The sequence below is a fragment of the Haliotis rubra genome, unplaced genomic scaffold (assembly GCF_003918875.1).
Source record: "Haliotis rubra isolate DU_JTF1 unplaced genomic scaffold, ASM391887v1 Scf671, whole genome shotgun sequence".
Taxonomy (NCBI): Eukaryota; Metazoa; Mollusca; class Gastropoda; order Lepetellida; family Haliotidae; genus Haliotis; species Haliotis rubra.
Window position 1 is genome coordinate 82,506 of NW_025767381.1, and position 27,149 is coordinate 109,654.

The 27,149-nt window shown below is 39.2% G+C and overlaps 1 protein-coding gene across 1 annotated transcript in view; it reads right to left on the minus strand.

The window, feature by feature from the left end:
• Positions 1-10,539: 10,539 nt before the first annotated feature.
• LOC124257762 (leucine-rich repeat and coiled-coil domain-containing protein 1-like) overlaps positions 10,540-27,149 on the minus strand; it is a 358,457-nt gene continuing 341,847 nt past the window's right edge. The window contains exons 10-11 of the mRNA XM_046691888.1: positions 10,875-10,980; positions 10,540-10,581 (exon numbers count right to left, since the gene is read on the minus strand). Of these exons, the coding sequence (XP_046547844.1) occupies positions 10,540-10,581; positions 10,875-10,980 (148 nt within the window). The remainder of the gene's footprint in view (positions 10,582-10,874; positions 10,981-27,149) is intronic.

Consider the following 27,149-nt stretch of genomic DNA (forward strand, 5'->3'; position numbering starts at 1 on the left):
AGCTTTCTGTTATGTTGTGTGATTTTAATGATAGTCCAACAGTATCTTTGACATATTTAGTATCGTTGACTATGTAAAGCATGGTGCTGTTACTGTTGAACAGACATTGTGTAATATATTGCTGATCTAAATACAAAGTACCAACCTTTGTTTCCTTGTAATGGTTATTCATGAATACAATGCCAACCAACGGTATATATGATCTTCAAATGATATAGCTGAATCAGAAAACATAATTTTGGAAAATTTACCTTTAATTTGTAAAGTTCAACTCATATTTTCTCATCAAAAGCCCTTTCTATTAAAATTGACCTTTAACCTTACCAAAATATTTTTGCAATGAGCATATATATATATAATGGTCCACAATTTTAAATCATGGTCTGATCATTCCAAAAATATATTTTTTATGAAAATCGGTCAAACCAAACCAGAGTTATTAAATTAAACCATCCAGTTATCGGTTAAAATATTGCGATAACTGACATGACATGTTGCACCTTAAAAGGGCCCCTGCATGGTAGTCACGCAGGTAGCTGATGACAACCGGCTTCAAATCAAAGCTAAATCATTCCTGATTGTGAAAAATCACATCCCGTTTGGTCGCCAGAACTGCACCATATTTTCACCATTTTAGGGGTCTGGCTTCTAGACCAGTAAGTGTGTTGGGTTTTATGCTGCTTTTAGCAATATTCCAGTATTATCACAGCGGGGGACACCAGAAATGGGCTTTTCACATTGTACCCATGTAGGGAATTGAATCCCGGTGCCTGACAACTGGTAGTCAATATCATATACTTTGTGTACCCCTTTGACAAGTGTAAATTGGCACAGCTCCCATGGTCAATTTTTTTATATAAAAAATGCCTTTTTCTAAAGTGGTCAAATGCAACATATGTTAAATTGGGGTTACATACATAGCATATGTTCATTTGACCACTCCCTAAAGAGGCATTGTGTAATCATAACAGGAAGCTGATGTTACAAATCAGAAAGCCACTTTCCCAACAACAACTTGTGACTTTTAATCCACACTACATACACTTTGAAAAATGTTTTTACAAAGGTTTTGATTCAGAATTTGAAAAGTGAACAAAAGAAGGCTGTAAAATGATGAAGATGGACAAAATTTATAGTAGTACTTCCCACAGAATCTGGAAAACCTTTTTCATTTCATATGTTTATCCCTTGGCAGATGATGAAAGGACTTATGCAGCCTGTAACTGTCATTTGAAATGCCCCAATTTGACTTTTACAAGGCTGAATGATTAGTAAACTCATCCGAACTTTAACTTTGGTAATCATGTTAGCCATGCTCTGATTGGTGTGACGTGACACGCAATGGGATGTCCTCTGATGTTTGCGTTGTGGATGTGAGCATTGTGATTTGATTTTAATGAGATTTGAGTAATGTTCTGCCTCGATATCAAATGAGGAATTCTGTGTCAATTCGACTTATAAAATTGGCGCATCTGTCTCAAAAGTGATACGTAAATTCCTCGTTTTCACATTTTCTTGATTCATGTTTCAACAGTCAGGCCACTCTGGCATTCAAGACAAGTGAGTGATGAATGCTGCTTGAACCCACAGCAACAATATCGCAGCTATTACCAGTATCGCAGCTATTCCCAGTTAGCTTATGGTGGGGTAGCCTAGAGGTTAACGCAATCGCTCATCGTGTGGGAGGCCTGGGTTCGATACCCAGCATGGATGTAATGTATGAAGCCCATTTCTGGTGTCCACCGCCGTGATATTGCTGGAATATTGCTAAAAGAGGTGTAAACTAAACTCACTCACTCTACTAATGACACAGTTTCAACATGGCTACTCCGGTTCAGTATAGTGATCACTAGCCGGCTGTTAGTATGCCAGAGTTTGGGAACTCCTCTGCAACTCAGTCACACTACTCAGCATCTCCACAGTTGTGAAATGATGACTGTATCTATAATGTTGAGGCAGTGAATATATTACCCAAGTGATCATTCATTCATGTTCAAGTGAGTGAGTATGGTTTTTTTCGCCGCTTTCAGCAATATTCCACCACAAATGGGCTTCACACATTGTACCCATGTGGGGAATTGAACCCGGGTCTTCAGCGTGACGAGACAACGCTTTAACCACTAGGCTACCCCACCGCCCCAACTAGCCTAGTGGTTAAAGCATTCGCCTATAGCGCGGGAGGCCCATGGGTACAATGTGTGAAGCCCATTTGTGGTGTCCCCAGCCATGATATTGCTGGAATATTGCTAAAAGCGGTGTAAAACTAAACTCACTCACTCACTCACTAAAGCAAGAGAACTCATTAGGAACAATACTCAGCATGAACTCAGTTTGTGAAATGATGACTGTATCTTGCCTTTCACCCTCATATTGCAAAATATATATTGATTAGGCACTAAATATATTATCCAAGTGATTATCCATTCATCTTCAAGTGAGTGACAGATTATGGTTTTATGCCGCTTTCAGCAATATTCCAGCATAGTCACGATGGGGAACACTCCATATGGGGAATCGAACCCAGGTCTTCGGCGTGATGAGTAAACGCTTCAACTACTAGGCTAATCCACTGTCCTCATCTGTTTCAATAATTGATACGACTTTCTTAAAATAGGCTGTGATTTTTGTGTGCAGTCTCCCCTTGAACCAAGTGAGTGAGTTTAGTTTTACGCTGCTTTTAGCAATATTCCAGCAATGGCGCGTGGTCCGTGGTGGCGCGTGGTCCTGTGCACACAGCTCAGGTCACAAATCAGTTGAAGTTAAGCAACATCGAGCTCGGACAATCCTTGGATTGGTGACCGTGTTTGGCAGCCTGACTCCTGAGAGTTTCTAGGACTTCAGTCCTGCCCCACAACGAAGCACATGTGATGCATGTGGTCTCACCTTAGGCAAGTGAGTTTGTTCAAATTGCCTCTGTTCACCCAGAAGAAAAATGGGTACCCGGTGGGATAAAGTTTTGTGACTATAACCTTCTAGCACCTAACAGGCAGCTTGGGTTATCCGGAGTAATAAGAATCAGATTCTGATTAAGCGCCGCGAGCAATCACTTGGTGTTTGGAGACTGTGCGCTATAGAAGATGACTTATTATTATTATTATTATTATTATTATTATTATCACGGTGGGGAACACCAGAAATAGGCTTCATACATGGTATCCATGTTGGGAATCGAACCCAGGCCTTCAGAGTGATGAGGGATAGCTTTAACCACTAGGCTACCCCACCACCCATTGATCCAAGCTGTGTTTATGGTTACTTACACATAATCATGAATATTACGTACAGTCAAGCGCCTTGGGCCCTGCATAGGTAGACGCCATGTTTCATATCTACCTTGTCTGTGGTTCATTTGCGACTAGTGGCACAGTTAATGATGGTTATAATGAACCCAAATGAACCACAAATTTTAGTTTGGTAAAAAGATAGTTTGTTATATGCATTTCATCTACTATATACAGCAAGAGCCCAAGACAAAAAGACAGTTTGTAATACCTGTTGGTAGAAGCTATCTAACTGAGTGAGTGAGTGAGTGAGTTAAGTTTTACGCCACACTCAGCAATATTCCAGCTATATGGGGGCGGTCTGTAAATAATAGAGTCTGGACCAGACAATCCAGTAATCAACAGCATGAGCATCGATCTGCGCAATTGGGAACAGATGACATGTGTCTACCAAGTCAGCGAGCCTTACCACCCGATCCCGTTAGTCGCCTCTTACGACAAGCACGGGTTACTAAAGATCAATATTCTAACCCGTACCTTCACAGGTAGCTATCTAACTGATTGAGTGATATATACTGAGAGAAACAAATAAAGGATCACAGGAAAATTCAAATGTTCCTTTCATATTTTCGAGTTTTCATCACCAGCTTTGAATAGCGCTGTGGCAATCTGAAAATAAATAGAGGAACACTGCCATGAAGTGGTGTTCCCCATTTGTTACCGTCAGTATATTACCGCAAATCCAATTTTGGGTTCTGAACTTTTTACAAATGCATTTTTCTATCCACTGACAAGTGAAAATTTAAATGGAGGCATTTGGCTCTATCAAAATTAACATACATGCAGAGAAAGCATCAGTATAAATCTGCCATGATGAAAGACTGACTGACTGAGTTTGGTTTTACGCCGCTTTTAGCAATATTCCAGCAACATCACGGCGGGGAACACCAGAAATGGGCTTCACACATTGTACCCATGTGGGGATTCGAACCCGGGTCTTCGGCGTGACGAGCCAACGCTTTAACCACTAGGCTACCCCACCGCCACTCCATGATGAAAGCAATCTCACACCATCTTTATTGCAACCTGGGGGTAGCCTAATGGTTAAAGCGTCTGCTTGTCAAGCTGAAGACCCGGGTTCAAATCCCCACAGGTAGGGGTGACTATTGAGGGAGAAACAACTATTGCGATAGTGATAGTGTATTGCAACATACTATTGCAACCAACTATTGCAATAGTCTCTTGCTCCTTGAATTGTGTCATTCGAACTCATTTCCCAAAATTAATGTATAGTTTATATGAAATAAAAACAAGCTGAAGTAGTTTCAGTCTCTTTTAATAACTGACAAGAAACTTGAAGCCAGATCAAGTAAACAGTTAAAACATAACAGGGGTGGATAACTCTAAATCAAAGTGAACTAATCTGGTACTTCCTGTATTTTGTGCTCCGCATTTATCAACGTAAGTCAATTACTAAACTATCGATAGTCACATATACTATCGATGCATCGATAGTTTTTCGTTTCTACCATAGATAAATTGCTATCGGAGACTCAACAATTGCAATCCATCGATAGTTCGATGCATCGTTACAGGGGTACAGTAAGTAAATCCAATCCCACTGTGATATTGTTGGAATACCGCCAAATTACTCACTCACTTACTGCGATCTGCTAGACTGAAAGTGGAGACAGTGAGTTTTGTTTTACGCAATATTCCAGCAATATCACGGTGGGGGACACCAGAAATGTACCCATGTGGGGAATCGAACCCGCTGAAGACAGAGACAGGCCAGTTTATCATCCCCATCCTCCTCTTGCCACTCTGTATCATCATCTTTGATTCTAGGGATGGCAATTGATACAGATGTAACGGATTGATAATCATTAACTGAATATCAATTGTTTTTTGATAAATGAAATATGATGAAAACAAAACAAAACAAAAGCATTTGAACGTCTTTAACATCACTGCTGTGTAGGAACATATTTATGCATGTTCAGAACATAATTTTTAAAGCCAATAATGAATATAGACTTAACGTTGTGTGACGTGTGAGTAAATACAAAAATTACTTCATTACAATAGTTTTTGTACAATATTACTGATGACGCAGTTCTCATATCGATAATCATTAATTTCTTCCCATTATATTTCCGATTATCGATCCTTTTAAAAAGCCCTTGTTGATACAATTCAAAATGAAAAAAATGTTTTGTTAGACTGTGAATTTTCCAAAGCTATTTGCTATAGTTAATTTTGCCAGCTGTGTTTAAAGGTCAAGTACACTCAAACCAGCAACTTTGCATATTTTAATACTCTGGGGAATATTTAATCCCAAATGCTTACCCAAAATTAGGTTTGAAAAATTAATAGACTATAAGCAAACAGTGTTCAACAGATGTAAAAGGAAAAATTGATCCTAAAACATAAAACAGACCCTACAATTTGTTGTGTGCTCTGCAATTTCATTATTGGTTTTGGAGTCTGGTATGAATGTTTATTTTTATAGATAGACAATTTTATATTTCATTTTTACATGGAATCGTTTTCATGACATATGGTACCTTCTCTTCCGGCAAGGTGACGATATTGATATGGTTCAAATTTGCAGGCATAAATTCTAAGAGCTTATGATTTAAGCATAATTTTCCTTTAGGCAAATACTTGATAAAATCTCTTTACGGTACCAATAATTGGTTAACAACATCAGTCTGTATTGTGCTCTCATGGATATTTGACATTGATCAGCCCCCATTAAATTTTTATTATTATTTTTTTTAACTTTGTCATTTTAGGTTGTATATTTCATCAGAAGATGACAAATCACCCCGGCCTCACAAATTTGAAAGAACAAATCATCTGACAGTTTCTTAAAGTCCAACTTGTCTAATCTGACACAAGAGCAGTTATTGAGCTATTAAAACAATAACATGGAATAGGGATTCATAACTATGTACTTCTATGTCAGGTACACACCAATATCAAAGGCAGAGGAAAACATACAATTTTTAAAAATCCCTAATACCCAAAGGGCAGAAGTTGACAACCTGTTTTTTGTTTGTGCACAGTACTCTTTCAGGATATGGTCCTGACAACCACAAAACTATGAACTGAGTCAAAGTCAAACTTGTTGGTATGGAAACAGGAAACAAATTCATTTTCTTAAAATCAATAAATAGCAAAAGGCATCACTTCAGGATCTGTTTGATATATCTGCCAAGTTTTATTGATAGATATTGAGCAGTTTTTGAGTTCAGCCCCGAAATCAAAATCCACCCCAAGTCCAAATTGTTTCCAAGGAAATCGAGAAAGATACAAATGCAAAAATCTGTAAACAGCAAAAGGCACCACTTTATGTTCTGTTTGACATGCCTACCAACTTTTGTTGAAAAATACTGAACCGTTTTTGAGCTATGCTCCGGATGCGAAATGATGAAGGATGGACAAACAAGCCATTGACTGCATCCCCCCGCATTATATTCTGGGGGATATCTAGATGAATTATGGCTTGTCTGCTGTTTTATTTTTATAAAATATGTAATTTTGAACCGTTTCAACAGATATGACAATCCATTCATGAAAGAAATATTGAGGAACAAGAAATACTCCATAAGGCCACGATCATAAAGCCATTGATCCAAACAATTAAGCCAAGGGTAAACATTGGAGTCTGACATGAACTTAAGATGTATTTGGTTTGTACTTAAGATCAGCCAACTGTACATTAAGAATTACTTTGAAACACGTTTTTGCTGTTGAGCCAAAAGAATTCTAAAGATCCACTAAAGGACATCAATGTTATGACCTCATAGGTGCAAAACATTATGAATTTGTTTATTGACAAATGTTACGGTTAATAATTTGCCATGACAAAAGGTTTAAAAGTCCCCTTTGAAACAAATACTTTGAAAACAAATACTATTGCCATTGAACATATATGATGCGAGATGCAAGCCAAAACCCACACTCAAAACTTTAAACATTGACCCATAATAATTATCATTTAATCAATGTGATATTACAAATTACAAGAAACACACTCTCATAACACAAAACATGTGGCTGATGAACAAAGAAAGAATATAACGTCCCGAGATGTCAATGTGCGTTACAGTAGCTGTATCCTTAGTGGAGACTGACTTCATCACATGTAACACATGATTGTGTAACAGATGTAATTTTCACCATTGGAATCTGTTCTGTCAGTTAATAGAGATTGAGTATTCTCTGGTGTGGACATTGTTTTATTCAAGCTACGAAATACTGAGCCACCTCAATCAATCTGTCATCACACAATCCATCTTGTTTAGGGTTTATTATCCTGCACAGTTATCTAAATTTAAATTTCTCATCTCAAACTTCAAAATCTAGTCTGTAATCCTTTATAAACTTTGCTCAACAGTTACAGAGACAAGTATACAGATTCTATTTCTCCAAATCAGAATCAGTCTTTTAAGAAGCAGTTTTTGTTGGGAGCCTTCGGTGCACATTGAATCATCTGACAGCTGTCATTGGGTGGTTTTGTTTAAGGCTTTAAACTGACCATCTTTTTCAATATTTTGTGCTGTGTTTTTAAACATAATGACTTTTGTTGAATGTGACCACAGGTATTTTCCAGTGGGTGACATTTTGTGCGGATCTGTGGCTGGTCTGTTTAGTTTCCTGTTCACAGGAAAGGAGACTGGTTATGCTGGCCACTCTTTTGTGTTCTTATTGCTGCTTTCAAGCCAGATAATGCACACATGTACTGTAAAAACTGTTCATGGCTCAGATAATTTCTGACAAAATATAATGTGACAAAAGGAGTCAATGGTAATTTTTTTTCTGACCTTGTTTTTAATCAATCAAACTGTTTTTATTCAGTATAGACTAGTTGGTCACTAAAACATTCCCAGCAATGCGTCTCTCTGCGAACTGATATTCCGTATGAGCAGTTGTTACTTGCCATAACACAAAAATAGGGCTTTCGTAACCAATGGCTGTGAACTCTGCCCCGACTGGCAATCTAAAGTTATACTTGAGTGAGTGAGTGAGTGAGTGAGTGAGTGAGTGAGTGAGTGAGTGAGTGAGTGAGTGAGTGAGTGGAGTTTTACGCCGCACTCAGCAATATTCCAGCTATATGTCTGGACCATACAATCCAAAGATCAACAGCACGAGCCTCGAACTACACAATTGGGATACGATGACATGTGTCAACCAAGTCAGCGAGTCTGACCACCCAATCCTGTTTTTCACCTATTAGGCCAGGCATGGGTTACTGAAGATCAATTCTAACCCAGATCTTCAAAGGATACCTGTTTGAGTATCCAACTAGCTGGCACATGTATATGTTTCTTTATGTTGCGTAAATTGTTTGTCAACACAACAGTACCACAACAATGGATTTCAAAGTTAGCATCCTCATGGACAAATATGTTGGTTGGGTAGCTGAGTGGTTCAGTTCTTTGCTTGTCCTTCTGTAGACCCGCGTTTGCCTCCATCATGCATACAAAGTCTGAAGACTACTTCTGGAGTCCCCAGTAATGATATTGCTGGAATATTGCTGGAATATTGCAAAAAGCGGCATCAAACAATACTTACTCACTCATGAAATAATGACTGTATATCTCCCCACACTGTACCCAGCTGGTGTTTCTGCATGACAGGTGAACGCTTTAACCACCTGGCTTCCCCACCGCCTCACAAACCTTCCAAACATTCATTCAACATCGTAAATCCTCTTTACACACAACCAAACTCACAGTACCAACATCACAAACTATCCGATACGATTCATTTAGACAAAGTATTCTCAAGTATATACAGTGGCAAGATGGATCAATGCATCGATGAAGGCTTGGCAAATTCACTTCACTTCGGCCACTGAATGTTCATGAAAGTCGTGGGAAAGATCACACCATATTGGAGAAAGGATTTGGTGGAGTTCGTGCAGCATTGTTGGAGGAATTGGAGGATTTTGCTAATATACATCAGTTTATCATCAGATGAAAGAAATCTGTGTGCAGAAACATACTAGCAGTTAACACTGTAAAGGAAAGAAACAGTAGAAAAATGTGGATTTCCTGATAAGGCCAGACGGATGTTATTTCTTGTTTTACGGATTTTTGTCCTCAAAAAATCTAAAGGCAGGAGGGAAAAAAATATATATAAAATCACCAGTCAAAGTAATATTCCTTCTAAATGCTAAAAGTATTTTACTTTTGGCAATTTATGAAGTGTATCTAGGGCAAAAAACAATCTTAAAAAGATTTTCTTGTAAGTTTACATTTTTGGCCAATAAAAACATTAGGATTGTATTTTTGAGCAGGAAAATTAATTATTTTTTTCTTTCTTATTCTTGAAAACATACAAGGGTGGAACCCTAAAACAAGAAATAAAATTGGTCTGGCCAAATGTGAAACATAAGTTTGGTTATTTATGATTGAAAGACATTACATCAATTATTTGGGGGCATCATTCAATTGTATATAACAACAAATTGACTTAAAGTCACATTCGTAGTTAAGGGAGCAAACAATCAAAACGGTGAAACAATAGGTGTCAAAGCTGGACAGTGCATAAGTTCATTCTTTGCATTGGGAAAATTATAGTAATAATGACTGTTTGTTTTGTTGTTTAATGCCCCGCATATCAATATTCCAGCTATACGATGGTAGTTTGTAAAATAATCAAATTTGGACCAGATGATCTGGTGATTAATGCCATGTACATCAATTAAAGCAATTGTGATACTACCCATTCATGGAAACTGGCCACCTGATCCATCCTGTCATTGAAAATGACCAACCGATCCATTCTGTCATTGAAACTGACCAACCGATCCATTCTGTCATTGAAACTGACCAACCGATCCATTCTGTCATCGAAACTGACCAACCGATCCATTCTGTCATCGAAACTGACCAACCGATCCATTCTGTCATCGAAACTGACCAACCGATCCATTCTGTCATCGAAACTGTCAAACCGATCCATTCTGTCATCGAAACTGACCAACCGATCCACCCATCCACCCATTTTCATTCAGACCATGTATCAATTCTAATAATAATGAATAATTATGAATGGCAATAATTTCATCAGTAGAATATAAGGATATGCATCTTGTTCAGAAAACGTCAGGAAGCATGGTATATCATGTATAGTAGATTATAACAAGACACGAGTACATTTAGTCACTGTCTACAACAAGTATTATTCAAACCTGGGTTTGTGTTCTGCTGTTGCTTGAAACTGCAACAGCCATCATCCAAGGGTATCTCTAAAGATGGTTTCAACAGTTATGTGAACATAGATTACATTACAATGTATGTCCTCACACCTCTGTGACAACTTTGGGTGGATACTTCCAAGGGAGCTGAGAATTGTGACATGTGACATGATGAATCAGACAATAATATATTGTGCTATTTGAATTATGGTGCAAAATAACTGTGATATCATCACAGATAAATGACCTGAAAATAAAAAGACAGCTGAAACATGATCTTCCCGGAAATTCCTGAATCTTCTTCTCTTCAGAATCATACATACTGTAAGATGAAACTGTTCACTAGCAAAACAGACGGCACATATGTGTACATATTGGATATAACAATGTCATATGTTCACAAATGCCCTCAATATTTCAAATGAAAATGTCCGACTTACCAGGTAGGTAGTCTTGATGTCCTCTCGGTATCTCTTCTCAGAACCAGCCTTGACCTTCAGTTGACCTTCAGCTCCACCACTTCCCTCATCACCATCTTGTGTGCTGCTGTGAAAGAGACATGAAAACCATTAACAGATATCTCTATTGAGTATACAAACCCCATAAATGAAAGTTAATACTTCTGAAACAACAGCAAACTATCGTGCCACTAAAACTACAGTAACAACTAGCCAACACTCTAAGGCCACATATAAATAATTTCTTGTTTTTCATTACCGTCCGACCCTAAATTTAAAAAAAAAACTTGCACTGGTAAATTAGCGCACATGAAGCCGACATACTTCCGAAATCCATCATTCTAGGTTTTCGACGAACATATTACAGAAAATGAGAACAAACATAAATTAAAAAATTAAAATAAAATCCCCCCTGCCTACCCATTTAAAAAAAAGAAGGCATGAGAAACAAGAAAGTTATTTTATGTGGCCTAACCAGTGGGTTAATCTGACTTTTGGGGCAAACTGAATTTTTAACTATCTCAGTCAACCATTGAAAGAACCACTTCTTTGGTCCTTTGCAAATCGAGAGTTGTTTATATATTGAAAGAAAAAAATGTTTCATTCTGTGTCTCATAATCAGGAGAGACTTCTACTCATTGCAACACTGACCAATCCAAGGGACGGTGGGGTAGCCTAGTGGTTAAACCCTTCGCTTGTAACGCCAAAGGACTGGGTTTGATTTCCCCAAATGGGTAAAATGTGTGAAGCCCATTTCTGGTGACAACCACTGACTGACCAGTCCTACACAAAATTCGAATGCACATACAAAACTGTGGTGTCATAGAATTGAATATGCATCAGGAATTTTATATGTTCACACAGGTTTTAAGTCCTTTCTTCCACTTCTGTGGGGTCAACAACAGCTTAGGTTCTGGAGCTCACCATGCTCACCAAGATCACCCTGGTTTACCTTGTCCAGACTTCATCACGTACCAACTGATGCAAGAACTGGGATATTGCAGACTGATATTTGTAACCTTTGGTCACTCAATTGTTACAAAACCCATATCAAGATGAGTGAGTGAATTTAGTTTTATGCTGCTTTTAGCAATATTCCAGCAATATCACATCAGGGGACACCAGAAATGGCCACATTTTACCCATGTGGCGTGACGAGCGAACGTTTTAACCACTAGGCTACCCCTCCGCCCCCATATCAAGATGAGAAAGTTCCAGGAAAATAGAATTGACTTTAGTCACTATTATGTGTGATATATATTTTTGCTGGAATATTGCTAAAAGTTTTTACAGTTATATTGGTTCCATATAATATACTCCTGAAAAAAAAAGGGAACCTGAACTTTCAATTTGGATAGGAACTATAAGCGTTAACAAACTTTTTAAAGACAGACAGAACACACCACCATTTTTCTTTATCACCACCCCTAAACACAACGCATGGGATGCACGTGCACAATGCAGTAGCCCCATACATGTGCATGGAGTGTCATTCTTCATTTTGATGGTTTTCAAGAAGGTCGATAAATCACTGTAGACCATAAATTTTGACAATCATCTTGCATCATATACTTGTTAGTGTTTGTTTCTAACGGTTTTGTTTTTGTTTTTTAAAATGAAAATCGTACAGATGCAAATTTCATGTCATACAAAAAAATCATCTTTCAAGAGCAACAAATGTACAAACAACTATGGTCATAAGGAAGTGCAAGTGGTGATGCTCTCTCAAAATATTAACCGTCTCCGTGGTGTAGTGGTTAGAGCGTTTGATCCCCGAACGTGTCATACCAAAAGACATTAAAATATGGCACTTGTCGGTCCCTGCCTGGAGCTCGGCATTAATGGGTACAACAAGGACTGGTCGGCTCGAGTCAGTATAATGTGTCTGAGTGGGGTATTCATGCTTCACTGCGGCATGGTATCTCAGTGGGCCAGCACAGTAAAACCAGCTTAAGTCTGGGCTAGTACAATCAGCCGCACATGCACATACACACCCATACACGTCGTCGTATGAGCGAAATATTCTCAAGCACGACATTAAACCCAATTTCACCTCACCTCACCTCAAAATATTCATTATCATCATATAAACACTGATTGAGTCCGATATATCTCCCAAAATTTTTCATCGTAAATTAAAAATGTAGTTCCCCTACTTTCTTTAAAGAGTATATGAAGATGACTGTAACATTTGTATCAGTATTTGTGATAAACAATTCTTGTTCAACATGAGAATACGTAACATCATATCAGAGACATTTTAGCAGAAATATATTTCACTGGGCATCAAATTCACACTAGCTGGACTGACAACAGGCAAATGCTGAGTTTCTGAAATGAAAAGTATATCAGCTTCACTCAGGCATGCTACATTCAGGAAGAATGCGTAGTGGTAGTAACTGAGGTTTAACGACACTTTTAGAAATATTCCAGCAATACCCGGGGACACCAGACAAGGGCTTGACACTTTGTAACCATGTGGGGAATTGAACCTGGGTCTTTACCAGGATGAGCAAACATTTCAATCACAAGGCTGCCCTAGCACTGTGGTATGGGGAGATCACTAGTGGAAACAAGAGTCATCAGAAGATGACGTATCCCCCTGGCCCCCATATATTTGAAAGAACAAATCATCTGACAGTTACTTAAAGTCCAGCTTGATGTCTTTTTAGACTAAGTCCAAATCGTTTCCATGGAAATCATGAAAAATATAAATGCCAAAAATGTGTAAATAGCAAAAGGCACCACTTCAAGGTCTGACTTGAAAGATATTAAACGGTTTTCGAGTTGTGCTCCGGAAATGAAACCAATCCCTCATTTTTGAGACTAAGTCCAAAATGTTTCCATGGAAACCAATAAAAATAATAATGACAAAAACCTGCAAATAGCAAAAGGCACCACTTTAGGTTCTGTTTGATAAATCTACCACGTTTTGTTGAAAGATATTGAATGGTTTTCGAGTTGTGCTCCAAAAACAAAGGTCACCCTCATTTTGAGACATAGTTCAAATCGTTTCCATGGAAACCAAAAAAAAAAAAATGACAAAAATCTGTAAATAGCAAAAGGCACCACTTTAGGTTCTGTTTGATACATCGACCAATTTTTGTTGAAAAAATATAGAACGGTTTTTGAGTTATGCTCTGGAAACAAAATGATTACGGACGGACAGACGGACGAGCTGTCGACTATATCCCCCCGCATTACATGCTGAGGGGGATAATAATATGGTGCATGGACTGTGAGACTAGACCGGCAAGACCAGCTTTACAAACATGACAAAAAAAACATATCAAAATAAATATTCAAACAGAAATAAATCTTAAAAAATCCATCGATAAAAATGTCTGGCCTGAGAAAAGGAACAGATCTCATTGAAAACCACTTAACAATCAAGTCAAGAAAACCCACCTAGGAGTTGCAAATATTGCCAAACAACTCAAGGATGGAAAATGAATATTTAATCCATGTTTTAGGTTTCACAAAGATCGATTAATGTTGTCTACAAAGACAAGTCTATTTCCTATTTTCATTGTATATCTGCGACTGAAGATTTATTTTAAATGAGAGTGATGCTCTTGAGATATGGGATAGATAGCGGAAGTCTCAAGTGTCTACAGGCAGTCATTAGGAAACCTGTTAACTGGAACGTGTCTTCATTCAGTCAGTCCAATACTGATATCACCCATAAATAATATAGTTAAATGTCAATATAGCTAGAATAAGGAAGTGTTTCCTTGAATAAAGGATGTCTGTGTGGTATGCTTTGATGATAACTATGCTACTTCCTCAGCCTTGTTTGTTCTGTTCTTCACCGTCTCCGTGGTGTAGTGGCTAAAGCATCCGCCTGGAGAGCGGAAGGTCATGGGTTCGACCCCCGACCGCGTCATACCAAGAGACGTTACAATATGGTACTTGTTGGTCCCTGCCTGGCGCTCGGCATTAATGGGTACAACAAGGACTGGTCGGCTCGGGGTCAGTATAATGTGTCTGAGTAGGGTATTCATGCTTAACTGTGGCATGGTATCTCAGTGAGCTAGCACTATAAAACCAGCTTAAGTCTGGGCTAGTACAATCAGCCACACATACACACAAATGCACGTCATCATACAAGCAAAATATTCTTCAGTACAACATTAAACCCCATTTCAGTGTGTTGTGTTCTTCAACAGTTTTTAAAGTAAGTCAAAGACCTAAGTATTGGTATTAAGACACAGAGCGTACGCAAAACAAAGACATCCTGTTCCATTATGAGAAGATCACTTATTTGGACAAAGTTTGTGGTATAGCCCAAAGTTCTAAAAGAAGGAATCACTGCATTGTAACTTCCTTGTATTAAATCCCAGTACAAACCTTCACAGACCAGCACTTACTACATAGTCCTCGTCACAGATAAGTGATGATCTTCCAAGATCAGTGCCATTGGGTTCAAGCCTTCACTGAATCAGCCTGGTCACAGATAAGGGAAGATCTTCCCAGATAATAGTGAGTGAGTGAGTTTTGATTTTACGCCGCTTTTAGCAATATTCCAGCAATATCACGGCGGAGGACACCAGAAATGGGCTTCACACATTTTGCCCATGTGGGGAATTGAACCCGGGTGAGACGAAGCCAACGCTTTAACCACTAGGCTACCCCACCGCCCCCTCCCAGATAATACCTGCTGCTAATCTCAATGACCTTGAGCTTATGATAATGACCTCGACCTCTTATGACAATGACCTTGAACCCTTATGACAATATTTTGGTCAAGTAAATATGTCAAAACGACTCCCTTCATATAATAATGTGGGCTTCGCTGCGACCAAAGCTTTCTAAACACTGCTTCGCTGCACAAAGCTTTCTAAACACTAAGGTGACGATTATACCTACAAATGTTCAATGCTTTGTGGTTTCAGAAACAATGCAAGTTCTAAGAAAACAGTCAGCATCAGTGAGTCTGGTTAATTATGAAAGAATCTCCACAGAGGTTGGTAGTCTGTTTAAATGCACACTGTGATCATGTGCACTTGATCCTTTGAACATCCCCAGCAATGAAGATGTTTTCGGTTTGTAATGGTTCTCTGTTTCATGTGCAAATAATTCTTTGGGGATTGCGTTGAATTCATTTGCAGTTCATGTTTCAACTTGAGTATATAATGATAAAATTATGAGTGAGTGGGTGAGTTTAGTTTTACGCCGCACTCAGCAATATTCCAGCTATATGGTGGCGGTCTGTAAATAGTCCAGCCTGGACCAGACAATCCAGTGATCAACAGCATGAGCATCGTTTGGGAACCGATGACATGTGTCAACCAAGTCAGCGAGTCTGACCACCCGATCCCATTAGTCGCATTTTGTGGCAAGCATGGGTTGCTGAAGACCTATACTACCCCGGATCTTCACGGGTGATAAAATTATGATGCATGTCAATGTCAGGCTCCAGGGCCTAATTTCACAAAGCAATCATAGCACTACGACTGTTGTAAGTCTATGTTACAGAATAGGAGGTACGACAGTCGTAGCGCTACAATAGCTTTGTGAAACTGGGCGTTGCACTTTCCTTGTTTGCTGTTGCAAGCAGCGATACTCTGCTTATCAAATATATCACCTCGAGTTGATACAAGTCAGAAATCTCAGACACTTGCCGAGGATTTTGTTCATATTTGTATATATTTGATATCAGAAGACACTCAAAAATTAAAAACAAAACATCACCTGTAACGAGTTCATTTTAAGACTTGGGTATGAATACATCCAAGTGAACAAGAGTGATGGAAGAGGGAACGAGTGACACCATAAGACCAGACCAATATTATTTCTTGTCTTACGGATCCTCTTGTCGTATTTTTTCATGAATAAGAAAACAAATAAAACTTATTTTTTTTATCTAAAAAAATAAAATCCTAATGTTTTTATTGGCAAAAAATGTAAATTACCCTCCAACATTTTTTTTTTATTTTTTTTTGCCTTATAAATTGCCAAAAAGTAAAACACTTTTAGTATTTAAAAGGAATATTATGTTGACTGGTGATTTTTATTTTATTTTTGTCCCCGCCTGCCTTTATGTTTTCTGAGGACAAAAATCCATAAAACAAGAAATAAAATTGGTCTGGCCTCTAGATTTTATTCCAAAATCAGCATTATCATGACATCAGGACTCACTCAAATGGCATTGTGTATTTCACAGGACTCACTATACATACAAGCCTGCAGTTAACTCTGACATTCCAGCTGAAAGCTAGAGATAAAGTATCTTTCTTTAAGTAAGTTCCTCTTTATATGGGAATAATCACAAAAGAATAATTGATCCATTTTTAAAAACATTAAACATATTTCTAAAAGGAAATATTTTCAAAGGGTATTTTCGGCATGTTAATAAGGGCATTTTACATGTTTTGAGGGATTTTGAACATTAATAGGAGCATATTACATTCAAACTCACTGACTGACTGGTTTAAATGTGATTCCTACATATCCCTTTGTCAATATCCTCTGAAGTCGTGACAACACTTACAGATTAACTTCAACATGATAAACACTGGAGATGCTTCAAAGTATTGAAGAGATTCTCTCATCTGATCTTGTTCTGAACTGGCACGAGAAATGCAGAAGATCAAATGACCACAATCTACTTGGTCTGTGTACCAATGGAATCAAGAACAATTCATCTCCTACTTATACCAAATACTGCTGCCCGCACAACACACCTTAGAGTGGTCCAAGTGCAAGGCATCAACATCATTGCTGAATGATATGTACCATATTTCCTTAAATAAAGACGCTGGTTGGACAACCTTCCAGCACTGGTAGGTCCAAGTGCAAGGCATCAACATCACTGCTGAATGATATGTACCGTATTTCCTTAAATAAAGACGCTGGTTGGACAACCTTCCAGCACTGGTAGGTGCAAGTGCAAGGCATCAACATCATTGCTGAATGATATGTACCGTATTTCCTTAAATAAAGACGCTTGTAGGACAACCTTCCAACACTGGTAGATGCAAGTGCAAGGCATCAACATCATTGCTGATTGATATGTACCGTATTTCCTTAAATAAAGACGCTGGTTGGACAACCTTCGAGCACTGGTAGATCCAAGTGCAAGGCATCAACATTATTGCTGATTGATATGTACTGTATTTCCTTAATGCTGGTTGGACAACCTTCCAACACTGGTAGATGCAAGTGCAAGGCATCAACATCACTGGTGAATGATATGTACCGTATTTCCTTAAATAAAGACGCTGGTTGGACAACCTTCCAGCACTGGTAGATGCAAGTGCAAGGCATCAACATCATTGCTGAATGATATGTACCGTATTTCCTTAAATAAAGACGCTTGTAGGACAACCTTCCAACACTGGTAGATGCAAGTGCAAGGCATCAACATCATTGCTGATTGATATGTACCGTATTTCCTTAAATAAAGACGCTGGTTGGACAACCTTCCAGCACTGGTAGATGCAAGTGCAAGGCATCAACATCATTGCTGATTGATATGTACTGTATTTCCTTAAATAAAGACGCTGGTTGGACAACCTTCCAGCACTGGTAGATGCAAGTGCAAGGCATCAACATTATTGCTGATTAATATGTACTGTATTTCCTTAAATGCTGGTTGGACAACCTTCCAGCACTGGTAGATGCAAGTGCAAGGCATCAACATCATTGCTGAATGATATGTACTGTATTTCCTTAAATGCTGGTTGGACAACCTTCCAACACTGGTAGATGCAAGTGCAAGGCATCAACATCATTGCTGATTGATATGTACCGTATTTCCTTAAATAAAGACGGCTGGTTGGACAACCGAAAGCACTGGTAGATGCAAGTGCAAGGCATCAACATCATTGCTGATTGATATGTACCGTATTTCCTTAAATAAAGACGCTGGTTGGACAACCTTCCAACACTGGTAGATGCAAGTGCAAGGCATCAACATCATTGCTGAATGATATGTACCGTATTTCCTTAAATAAAGACGCTTGTAGGACAACCTTCCAACACTGGTAGATGCAAGTGCAAGGCATCAACATCATTGCTGATTGATATGTACCGTATTTCCTTAAATAAAGATGCTGGTTGGACAACCTTCCAGCACTGGTAGATGCAAGTGCAAGGCATCAACATCATTGCTGATTGATATGTACCGTATTTCCTTAAATAAAGACGCTGGTTGGACAACCTTCCAGCACTGGTAGGTAATGACAGTTTCGGGGTTATCAGAGATTCTTAGCATTATATTTCAACCACAGTATTGCATAAGCAACTACATTGTAATGAATAGACAAAACCTTTTCTGAACTTAATTCGATTTAAATCTACTTCACCTTGAACTATTTTTAGAGATGGCACTTATTGTCTTGTATGTTGCTTATTCTCTGGTGCTTATAGGAGAGTTCAAGCTTAGAAGACTGACTGACTGACTGAATTTGGTTTTACGCAGCTTTAAGCAATATTCCAGCAACATCATGGCGGGGTACACCAGAAATGGGCTTCACAAATTGTACCCATGTGGGGATTCGAACCCGGGTCTTCGGTGTGACGAGCCAACGCTTTAACCACTACACTACCCCACCGCCCCAAGCTTAGAAGAAGAAATATGGTAGCTCATCTACAACAACCCTGTTATGAGTGAGTGAGTGAGTGAGTTAGTAGTTAGGTGGGTATGTAGGTGAGTGAGTAATTGAGTGATTGATTGTTGGGAGTAGCGAGTGAGTAGTGAATGAATAAGTGAGTGAGTGAGTGAGTGAGTGATGAGTAGTGAGTGAGTGAGTAATGAGTGAGTGAGTGAGTAGTGAGTGAGTGGTTAGGTGGGTATGTAGGTGAGTGTGTAATTGAGTGATTGATTGTTGGAAGTAGCGAGTGAGTAGTGAGTGAGTAGTGGGGAGTGAGTGAGTGAGTGAGTGAGTGAGTGATGAGTAGTGAGTGAGTGAGTAATGAGTGAGTGAGTGAGTAGTGAGTGAGTGGTTAGGTGGGTATGTAGGTGAGTGAGTAATTGAGTGATTGATTGTTGGGAGTAGCGAGTGAGTAGTGAATGAATAAGTGAGTGAGTGGTTAGGTAGGTATGTGAGTGAGTGAGTGAGTGAGTGAGTGAGTGAGTGAGCAACACAGTCAGAAAATTACAAGATATAGCACTATGGCCTGCAAACAAGCACCTCCGGGCTGGACACCTTTCATGCCAGTTGTTGACATTGTCGCCATCATCCCACGCTGTCAGGTTTGGTGACAGACAGTCGACAGTAAGTCTCATCACCTGACTCAAGCAGGCTTGGAGCTGTTTAATCTGACAGTGTTCTAACACACTGTCTGCATGGTCCAGTGCAGACATCAGTGTCAATATGACTACAGTGTCCTACTATAAACAGATTTATAGTCAAATTACTAACAAGGGTCTGCTAAGAATATTACTGTCCAACATAGTTGCCCACAACATACTATTATAGATATTACCATCCAATCTAGTTTCTCACAACATACTATTATAGATATTACCATCCAACCTAGTTGCTCACAACATACTATTATAGATATTACCAACCAATCTAGTTTCTCACAACATTCTATTATACCAATTACTGCCAAGTTGCCCACAAGGTACTATTATAGATATTACCATCCAATCTAGTTTCTCACAACATACTATTATAGATATTACCATCCAATCTAGTTTCTCACAACATACTATTATAGATATTACCATCCAATCTAGTTTCTCACAACATACTATTATAGATATTACCATCCAATCTAGTTTCTCACAACATACTATTATAGATATTACCATCCTGCCTAGTTGAACCACAGGGTTCTGCTTACCAACCTGCCAAGTTACTCACAGGGTTCTGCTATACCAACATACATATTACCAACCTGCCTAGTTGCCCACAGGGTTCTGCTATACCAACCTGCCAAGTTGCCTACAGGGTTCTGCTATGCTAAGATATTATCAACCTGCCTAGTTGCCCACAAGGTTCTGCTTAGCTATACCAACCTGCCTAGTTGCCCACAGGGTTCTATATTACCAACCTGCCAAGTTGCCCACAGGGTTCTGCTATACCAACCTGCCAAGTTGCCCACAGGGTTCTGCTATACCAACCTGCCTAGTTGCCCACAGGGTTCTGCTATACCAACCTGCCTAGTTGCCCACAAGGGTGCTGCTATACCAACCTGCCAAGTTGCCCACAAGGTAGTGCTTAGATATTACCAACCTGCCAAGTTGCCCACAGGGTTCTGCTATACCAACCTGCCTAGTTGCCCACAGGGTTCTGCTATACCAACCTGCCTAGTTGCCCACAGGGTTCTGCTATACCAACCTGCCAAGTTGCCCACAGGGTTCTGCTATACCAACCTGCCAAGTTGCCCACAGGGTTCTGCTATACCAACCTGCCTAGTTGCCCACAGGGTTGCCCTAGGGTCTCTGCTATACCAACCTGCCTAGTTGCCCACAGGGTTCTGCTATACCAACCTGCCTAGTTGCCCACAGGGTTCTGCTATACCAACCTGCCTAGTTGCCCACAAGGTACTGCTTAGATATTACCAACCTGCCAAGTTGCCCACAAGGTATGCTTAGATATTACCAACCTGCCAAGTTGCCCACAAGGTACTGCTTAGATATTACCAACCTGCCAAGTTTCCCACAAGGTACTGCTTAGATATTACCATCCTGCCTAGTTGCCCATAGGGTTCTGCTATAGATATTACCATCCTGCCTAGTTGCCCACAGGCTTCTGCTATACCAACCTGCCAAGTTGCCCACAAGGTACTGCTTAGATATTACCAACCTGCCAAGCTGCCCACAAGGTACTGCTACACCAACCTGTCAAGTTGCCCACAAGGTACTGCTTAGATATTACCAACCTGCCAAGTTGCCCACAAGGTACTGCTTAGATATTACCATCCTGCCAAGTTGCCCACAAGGTTTGCCCACAGGCTTCTGCTATACCATCCTGCCAAGTTGGTACTGCTTAGATATTACCATCCTGACTAGTTGTAGGTTTGCTATTACCATCCTGCCAAGTTGCCCAGGCTTCTGCTATACCAACCTGCCAAGTTGCCCACAAGGTACTGCTTAGATATTACCATCCTGCCTAGTTGCCCATAGGGTTCTGCTATATATATTACCATCCTGCCTAGTTGCCCACAGGGTTCTGCTATAGATATTACCATCCTGCCTAGTTGCCCACAGGGTATTGCTTAGATACTATTATCCTGCCAAGTTGCTCACAGAGTTCTGTCATCAACATCACCATCGTGCCTAGTTTCCAACAGGGTTCTGCTATGAATATTACCGTCTAACCTAGTTGTCTGCACTGCATACAATACAACAATTACTACACCGTTCTTGTCATCTATGTTTTGTATAAGCCCAAAACCTGTGTATTTGTCGTCAGTTAATGACTTTGTCACAAGCACCATTTAGTTGTGACAGCACTTGGATTACTTACACTATGCAAAATAACTCTGTAAAGTTCACCCCTGCCTCTGAGGCTGTCACGGATATATAGCAATCAGTGTTTCGCATTTGACATTTCTCATGTCTGGAGTAATAATTAATCAAAATAAGATTGGGTTAAAAAGGTTTAATGTGGTAAATGTATTACATGTTAGGTAATTTGCAGGTGGCAGCACAACAAGAGAGTGGCCAGTTAAGTTGCAAAAAATTCAATCAAAGGAATAACTGATAAGACCTTGATAAACCACTGGTACCTTGCTGAGCTAAATCCCCATTGACAATGGTGAGCGAGTGCAGGTTTTACGCCGCACTCAGCAATAGTCCAGCTATATGGCAGAGCTTTGTAAGTAATCGAAGTCTGGACCAGACAATCCAGTGATCAACAGCATGAGCATCAATAGATTTAAACAAATGGGATACGATGACATGTGTCAACCAAGCCAGCAAGCCTGACCATCCTGTCATGTTAGTCACCTGCTGGACAAACATTAAACCCAGTGTATGAAATAAGCCAAAATCCAGCCAGACATCAGGGCTGGTAACTTCAAAATGTTACCAGCCCAAAATGGATTTAACCAGACCAGATATGGTGAATTTACTCAGATGTATGGAACATCTAAAAAATTTACCAGACCATCGGGCTGGCTAGCTGTAAATTTAGACCGTCCGTCAGAAATGTAGACCGTGTCAGTCGGTCGGACGGGCCTTATTTCATACACTGTAAACCACTGCACTATCTCCAGTTGGGAAGCAGCAGGGGATCATGATCCTGTAGTACTGACTGAACTGAACTGAACTGAACTGACCTGACTGACCTGACTGAACTGAACTGAACTGAACTGAACTGAACTGAACTGAACTGAACTGAACTGACTGAACTGAACTGACTGAACTGACTGAACTGAACTGAACTGACTGGACTGGACTGGACTGAACTGAACTGAACTGAACTGAACTGAACTGAACTGAACTGAACTGAACTGAACTGAACTGAACTGAACTGAACTGAACTGAACTGACTGAACTGAACTGACTGAACTGAACTGAACTGAACTGACTGAACTGTACTGAACTGAAGTGACTGAACTGAACTGAAGTGACTGAACTGAACTGAACTGAACTGACTGACTGAACTGAACTGAAACTGACTGAACTGAACTGAACTGACTGAACTGAACTGAACTGAACTGAACTGAACTGTGACTGAACTGAACTGAACTGACTGAAACTGACTGAACTGAACTGACTTAACTGAACTGAACTGAACTGACTGAACTGAACTGAACTGAACTGAACTGAACCAAACTGAACTGACTGAACTGAACTGAACTGACTGAACTGAACTGAACTGACTGAACTGAACTGAACTTTATTTACACTCAAGTCACTAACAGCTGCATTAGAGATACAACATTTACTATATGTCCTAATATACAGGTATACAATACACATCAACACCTTCACAGAGCAGTGAGAACCGATATCAGAGTACAATATTCAAATGTGAAACAAGCTGTTTGTGTATAATAACATAAATGTTACATGTTAGGTGATTTTCGTAGAGTTCCTAGTTTTCAAGTATTAAAAAGTAAGTTCACTTAAAAGAAATTTGGTTTAGTGTAAATATATTTGTGAATTAGCTGTTTTCCAAAACTGCACAGAGGAATAAGTAATGAAATTCATCACCTAAATCAGTTGATTTACAAAGTGGGCCATTTCTCTCAGTTACTGGTACTTTATACCATCTGCCAGTTTCAATGGGCAGATTATGATTATGGTGGTTCTGAAATTTAGCAATACAGGACAAACATTTTCTGGCAGATTTAGGTCATTTCAAGGACTTAGCGAATCATTTCTACAGACGCTGTACATGGTTTCTTTGGAAGATGTAACTATCACAGCTTACCAAAATTGTAAGTTAATAGCATTGAGTTTGTTTTTAAGAAGATCTTAAGAAGACTGTAACTTTGAAAACTTTGTAACTTAGCAAATCGCTAGCGAAAGATGCGCAATGTGCCTGGATATGAGCGCCATGGAAGGGGACTATTACTATTACTATTACATGGTTTCTTTGAAAGATGTATCTATTGTAGCTCTACAAAATTGGTGATTGATATCATGGAGTTTGTTTTTAAGTTTGAAACTTTGAAAACTTTTTGATTGCCAAATGCTGCTCAGTTGAAGAACATCAAAAATGTTGATAAGAAATATTAGCCAATTGTGTGACGTTATTAATTGTTTTATCAGCATTCTAGAAGTTGGTGAGTCAAGAAGGAAACATACAACTTCTTGTAACTTCTTAAAACATGGATGACAACTTCTTGTTTATTGCATGTTTCAATTTTAGATTCTTACACTGTTATTAAGCTAAAAGTAATAACAGTGAAAGAATCTACAACAAAACGTTGCTCTTTTGAGTGAGTGAGTTTAGTTTTACGCCGCAATATTCAGGCTATATGGTGGCTGTCTGTAAATAATCGAGTCTGGACTAGACAATTCAGTGATCAGCAGCAAGAGCATCGATCTGTGCAACTGGGAACCCATGACATGTGTCAAGCAAGTCAGCAAGCCTGACCACCCGATCCCGTTAGTCCCCTCTTATGACAAGCATGGGTTACTGAAGTCCAATATTCTATCCCGGACCTTCACGGGTAATGCTGCTCTTTTCAATAAACAAGAAGTTGTCATCCATAAAGTTGTATGCTTCATTCTAAACACAACTATGTTCATGCAAGCCTGTCATTATCGATCAATAATAATGAAAGTTGTCAACTAGTCCCATTTTTTCACTTTTGGTAAATTCTTAAACTAATCCAGTTAGCTTTTTGTCATACACATGCTTGTCATGTCACAATGTTTTTGAGCACTATCATGATAAAATTGCAGTTCCTGCATAAGATTGATCCTAATTTTACGAAAGGGCACTCACAGCCCTTCTAATGACTTGTGATGACGTTAACGACTTGGATGTGATCGCTGATTGAGTGGCTCATGAGCCCATTTTACATGAGAATATCTGATTCTTTCTAAATATTAGAATATTTCAGTGAGGAGAGAAGAGTTTAAAAAATAATACAGGCTTTAACAGACATGAAATGATTGGGAAAACTAACGACAGAAATGATCTATTTCAGAATCACTGAAAACTCATCCGAAAGTGTTTTATTTCATTTTTTATTTTGAATTTCTAAGTGACATCAGGTGACAAATGTGATTGGAAACAGAACAGATTGTAATTTTCATCACCTCATGTGAAGATCAACAAAAATTATGCTAACCGTAAAAATACATTTTTCAAACCTTCAATTATATCAATCAATATATGAACCAAGTGGTTCATTGCTTTAAGGTCCTCAGAGTACCTTTTCAATCCTTGTCTGAAATTTCTGACAATTACCAAACATATATTTGTCCAAATACATGATTTGTCATTGGTCAATCTTCCTGAAAAAATATTGAAATTTGAGAATGTTAACTTGAGTGAGTGTATCAGGTTTGATACAGCCAGTGGCCATTTTATGGTATCTATTCCAGAACAAAGAATTTGTTGTAGTAAAAAGAGCATACTGTAAACTATGCTTATGACAAACAAACCTATTATGAAATGCTGGGTGCAAAGTTTTAAATTGTTTTTTTGTCCCGGACACACATTTAAACTGAATTGAAATTAGATTTGTTTGGATCATTCAGTGCATACCCATGATGACTTACAATCACATTAGGTTTACAGTTTGAACAAAAATTGGGGCCGTGGGGTAGCCTAGTGGTTAAAGCGTTGGCTCGTCACGCTGAAGACCCGGGTTCGATTCCCCACATGGGCACAATGTGTGAAGCCCATTTCTGGTGTCCCCCGCCGTGATATTGCTGGAATATTGCTAAAAGCGGCGTAAAACTAAACTCAGTCAGTCAGTTGAACAAAAATTGCTCATAACTGATTCCATATTCACAAAGAAGACCTGATCAACATAGACGTCTCTTGTTTAATTGGACACATAGTAGGTAGAAAGTTTTATTTGTGGTTTTTCACTGCACGCAGCAATATTCCAGCTATATAAGGGCTGTTAACAATTGAGCCTGGACCGATAATGAAGACGTTGACATCATGAGCAAGGATCTATGCAACTGGCATCACCTGATCCTGTGTGTCGCCTCTTATGACAAGCCTTGGCTGCTGAAGATCAGTTCTAACCCAGATCTTCACATGTTGTAGGTACATAGAACCTGCAACAAGTATTTACACAGTGGCTTGTAGCTTCAACTTGATATATTTGTAGTAGTGTTCATAATTAAGTAAAACTTTTTATTAAAGACTGTGGGTACAAAACATTTATTACTGATTTGTGTACCACTGAAGTTGGTTGCTGGTGTTGATTTTTCAATGAAAGTAGACATAAATATGGCTGAATTCTGAATCTGGCCGAATAGATTCCATTAATGGAGGCAACAGATTTAGGTCACTAAGGCAACAGATTCACTGTGAGTGGGTGAGTTTAGTTTTGCGCCGCTTTAGCAACATTCCAGCAATATAACAGCCACCAGAAATGGGCATTGTACCCATGTAGGGAATCGAACCCGGGTCACTGGTGTGCCGAACGAACGCTTTAACCAATATTCCACACCAACACCACAAACAGATTCAGCCCACCAAGTCAACAAAGTCACATCACTGTGGCAACAGATTCAGGTTATTGAGGAAACAGATTCAGGTCATTGAGGCAACAGATTCAGGTCACTGAAGCAACAGATTCAGGTCATTGAGGCAACAAATTCAGGTCATTGAGGCAACATATTGGGGTCATTGAGGCAACAAATTCAGGTCATTG